Raw genomic sequence first — 5,212 nt, 5'->3', positions numbered from 1 at the left:
TTTAATGATTTGAAATAATTAGATTCATTTTTAATGCTAGAGGTGACCTCAAAGGCCATTCAGTACAATCCTTTTTAAATGGGAATGCTGAAGCTCAAGTATTATAAATTATATGACTTAGGTATCATATCCCCACACCCAGGTGGCTAGTTAGTGGCTAAGAGGAAGGGACGAATAGAATGGAAAACGGTAAGAATGGGTAAGCAATTCTCTCTTTTTTTTTTTTCTCATCATACTCATTTAACCTTGTTTATCGTATTCTAGGTGGGAAAACTAGTTTCCCATATGGTCCTACCTATATTCTTTTTCCACTCCCATTGCCTAGAGACAAAGAAATGAAGATGGGGAAGAGGTTGTATAGTGAGGTTAAAAGCCCCCTAGTTAGTCTAGACTTTAATTATTTATCTCTTACATTCTTCCCACGACTAGAAGCATTTCCCAATTTATACGTATTTTAGGTTCCAAAAGATTTGTTAGCTGTTTGGAGTAATTTGGAACACTTAGGAGGGATAGATTCCCTAATAAGTGTACAAAATTCTGGTGTATTAATTATGGTATGAGCAACTAAAGAAATGGAAATGACAAATACATTTGTAACTTTATTTTGAATTATGGTCTTAGAAAATAACAGTTAACCCACCTTTGTAATTTCTTCCCTTGCATAGCATGAGTGCTTAAGCAGGAATCCATTGACAAATCCAAATGTCCCAAAATTGTATGTACTTGCTATTAAATGGGAACTAACTGATGAGCACACATGTGCATATAGGGAAGTAAAACTCAATGGAAATCAAGCAGGGGGAAGAGGGGAGAAGGGGATGGGTGAAAACCTACCTAATGGGTACAATGAACACTATGTGGGTGATGAGCACACTTTTAACTCTGACTCAGGCTTTACAAAAGCGATCTATGTAACCATAAACATTTGTACCCCCGTAATAGTTTGAAATAAAAAATGTATGTAAATTCTATTTACAGTTATGGGTAGGTATTTGTCTGGGTAGAAGTTGAATAGTTCTCATCAGATTCTCAAAGGTGTCTGTGATCCAGAGAAGGTGAAGAACTGCTATACTAATGATTTCCAATGCTGTTGGGATAAATTGAATTCCTCAACAGCCAAGGCCTTATGCAAATTCATCCAGATTCTTTCTCCTAACCTTATCTCCCACTAGTCCATACTTGGAATCTCCTAATGGAGCCAGGCCTGTGAGGTCTTGATTACCTGAGCATGTTTTGCTTTTTTCTTCCCTAAAAACTTTGATTCTCAAATATTCACACAACATAGAATTCTGTTCTCAAATACTTAATTGAAACCCAAGCCACTATTTAAGATCCCCTTTAGCCTCCAAAAATGTTCTTGACCTCTTCAGATTTTAAAATACCTTTTATCTTATTATCTGTGTTTTTTCACATTTAACTTTTAAATGAGATTTTAATTAACTTATTATGGCTTCTTCATTTTCTTCCTTATTAGATTTAAAATCCATATATGAAGTGCCTCTTACACTCCTTTGTGTTTTCTCTATTATCAAGTAAAATGATATTTGTATAGTATGTACTCATCTGTTCTCTCATGCAGTTGATAAATATTTATTGAACCCCTATATGTGCCAGGCTGGCTTTCTAGCAGTGAACAAATCTGTCAAAAAATATTCTATATTCTACATTCTAGTGGAGGAGATAGATAAAGAGATAAGTTTACCTAAATTACATAATATGTTAAATAGTAGTAAATGCTAACGAGAATACTATAAAGCAGTTCAGGTGAAAGAAAATAAATATGTGTAAGTTTGATTTGGGGCATGCAATTTTAGATAGGGATTGGGCGAGAAAGGACTCATCAGTAATGTGATTTTTGAGTAAAGACTCTAAGGAAGTGGAGGAGTGAGCCACGTCCATGTCTGGGAGAAGAGAACTCCAACAAATGCAAATGTAGGAAACTATCTATCCTGTTCGTGGAATTTGAAGAGAGAGGCAAGAAATAAAATCAGAGAGTTAATAGGGAGCCAGACCATGTTAAATATGTGATTTTTACTCTCCCTATAGCAGGGATTTGAGAAGACAGATATCAGAAAACATATTTTAATAGATCACTCCAGCAGCTCTCTTGAACACTGCTTAACAAGGTCAAGAGCAAGAGAAGGGGGAGCAATTAGGAGGCTATTGCAATATTCTATGCAAGATAAAATGGTATTTTGGACTGGAGTGATGGCAGTGAGGATAATGAGAAGTGGTCAAATTCTGGTCAAATATTTTGAATGAAGTGTTGTGTGGGAGTAAAAGAATTATCAAGTATGACTCCAAGGATTTTCATCTGAGTAACTGCAAGTCTGAACTTGTCATTCATTGCTGAAGAAGGGAGAACTGCAAGAGAAGTCAACGGGTTTTGGGGAGTGTGATGAGGGTACATGTTAGAAGCTCAGTTTGGGACACTCGAGGCTTGTGATGATTAAGTGGAGATATTAAGTAGGCAGATAAATCTAGAGTTTAGAGTTCAGGGAAGAGGTCTGGGTTAGGCTTATACAATTGAGAATTACCAGTAAGTGGCTGGCACTCAAATCCATGAGATTGGATGAGATCAATACATTTTTGTGGCTTGAATAAGGTAGAATAATTCTTTGTTTTATTTAGGATTTTCTCCCCCCATCTTTATTGAGGTGTAATTGACAAATAAAATTACATATATTTAAAGTGTACACCATCAGAATTTTCAATTAAAATTGTGACTTGTTTCTATGGGAAATGTTATTGAGGGGTAATGAAGAGTAACATTCAACTTTTAAGGACTATGGGCATGGGTTGTCAATCAAAATTCAGAATTGAAGTGAATCCCATGGAACATTCTTGATTGATTTATATTTGTCTTTGTGTATGTGTTTCAGGCCAGACTTGTTTGATTGGAATAGTGTGGTCTGCCAGCAGTCAGCCACACAACGACTGGAACATGCATTCAACATTGCAAAATATCAATTAGGCATAGAAAAACTACTTGATCCTGAAGGTTGGTACATTTTTGGACTACTACCATTTTTAATATAATTTAATGCTTTTTATCTCAGACTCGACATTTCCACATGCTAAACACAAGATATAAACTATGTATCTTATCTTTCCCTATATTTTACATATATTTAAAATGTTGCCTTCTTGCAGTATCATGAATAGTCCTATTTGATTTTAGCAACAAGCCTTTAGAATGTATGTATCTCATGGATGAAACATACTTCATTTGGAGTACATTGACTCCAAATAATTATAAAAAGTTAATGTTTTTCTTATTCTACCAAGCAATTTGATAGACTAATCAGCTATAATTAATTAGCTACTCTAGCCAATTTCATTCATATACTCTAAAAGGCAACATGGTTTACTATTTAATCAGGAACTCTATTCTTGGCACTATTTCTAATATAATTTGTCATTCTGGGGAGATCCTCCATTGGGTGGTTATTTCATTTTTTGCTCCTTTAGTTGACAGGAAGCACTTTATTTATATTTTTATTATATTACACTTAAGTAACTTTGATCCTTATCTCTGGTGCTACATAGGCATACCTTCCAGATATGTAGATTATAGGGATAATGACATTCTGACTTCTACTCTTCTAGCCTATGAGGCATGTTTTCTCGTGTACCAATTTTGAAACTGCAGGCTCTGTTCTCACTTTCTTTTAAAGCTTTACCACACTGTGAAAAGAGAAGTTGGAGAAGCAGACTTAGTGCAATTGATGTCTGCAATATAATGGAAGCTGATATTTTGGTAGAAGCTGATAATTCAATGATCTTTGGAATTCCAAAACAGGAGATCCTTGAGTAGTTGTGGTAGGTCCCATCAGGAAAATCTCAGAAATCACTCTGAAGATAGCCTTTTGCTGGTGAATTTTTTATCAACCAGAATTTTATTCTCAGTATTGCAGACCCAGAAGCCTGATTGCCTCAGATCATCTAGCAAATCCATATTGAAGGGAGGGGGAGTTAACTTTAAAGATGCTTAAAAAATGATATAAATCAAAACGAAAATTGAGTGATTTTAGATGAGATTTTTATCATAAGAACAAGAGTGCTCCTATCTAATTGACCAATATATTGTTCTTGGTAAGCAAATGTACTTGGAAAGGCAAATTATAACAACACAAATGTGACATTTGAGGTTGGAATCAGATTAAGTTTATTAGAAACATTTCTTCCCTTTGGATAATGCATGGCTGAGCACTGACTCCTATAACCTCTTCTTGTTGCTTCTATAAATTATCAACATCCCTCTGTCCCAGTTTTTAGCTCTAAGGTAGAAATCATTTCAATCATATGTCCTTATTTTGTGTGATAGGGGAGGGTTACCTCACTATTTATTCCTAGTCTAGATTCATGTGTTTTCTCTTACTCCAGTGAGGTAGAGAGGGCAGGTCCAATGACAATATGGATTCCAACCCCTGTGGATAAGATCTATAGTATATAAATTTAAAGTATAAGCCTGTTAATATGTTTTTTTAATTATTAAATCCACATGTGGTGATCAGTTCCTGTTATCTGGACTTCATACTCAATTTATCCTGTGGGTGTTCTATCCTCTCTAAAATAGTAGGAGTAGGTAAAATAGATCTTTTTCTTATTAAGTGATAAAATGGTTTCCAAGTCTTCCTTCGAATCAATGAAATAGGGGTACCTAGATAGGCATCCACATCATAATCAGAGTGATTGATAAGCCTGTAATTGGAGAAAGGCAGTTACATGAATAATAGATTTTACAGTATAAAACAGTCTTATATACCTAACTTCATATGCTCGCTTAAATGGAAAGTGCATGTCTAAACGTACATTGTATCACTGATAGGAGCATCATTATACTGTCTCAAACTTGAACAATTCAAAATAAACCAAATATAATATGAAATACTAGCTGATTAATAGAGACTCAACCACTGATTATGGTCTCATTTTGCCAATAAAATCTTAGATCTGAAAACCCTTTCTATTTATGGACTGCTTCCAACTGAAAGAGCATTCTGTCTCCTAAAAAGGTTTATTAAGTTTACTTATGGCTGTCAATAAGATGAGCATTCAGCATAAATCTTGTGTCATATTTTTAAATATCTGTCAGTGTCTGCCAGTGTGTTAGGGAAATCCCAAATATGCATTTATAAATTTTTGCTCAATATTTTTCAAAAGATATCAATGATGATTGAAAGAAAAAATAAATATCAACTAAATCATA

General features: G+C 34.6%; 1 protein-coding gene across 1 annotated transcript in view; it reads left to right on the top strand.

The window, feature by feature from the left end:
• Positions 1 to 5,212, top strand: part of DMD (dystrophin) — a 2,517,447-nt gene that overhangs the window by 600,483 nt on the left and 1,911,752 nt on the right. Inside the window, exon 7 of the mRNA XM_012638704.1 lies at positions 2,883 to 3,001. Within this exon, the coding sequence (XP_012494158.1) occupies positions 2,883 to 3,001 (119 nt within the window). The remainder of the gene's footprint in view (positions 1 to 2,882; positions 3,002 to 5,212) is intronic.

The sequence above is a fragment of the Propithecus coquereli genome, unplaced genomic scaffold (genome assembly GCF_000956105.1).
Source record: "Propithecus coquereli isolate 6110/MARCELLA unplaced genomic scaffold, Pcoq_1.0 Scaffold132, whole genome shotgun sequence".
Lineage (NCBI taxonomy): Eukaryota > Metazoa > Chordata > Mammalia > Primates > Indriidae > Propithecus > Propithecus coquereli.
The sequence above is the reverse complement of the archived record's forward strand: the minus strand, read 5'-3'. Positions and strand labels throughout refer to the sequence as shown.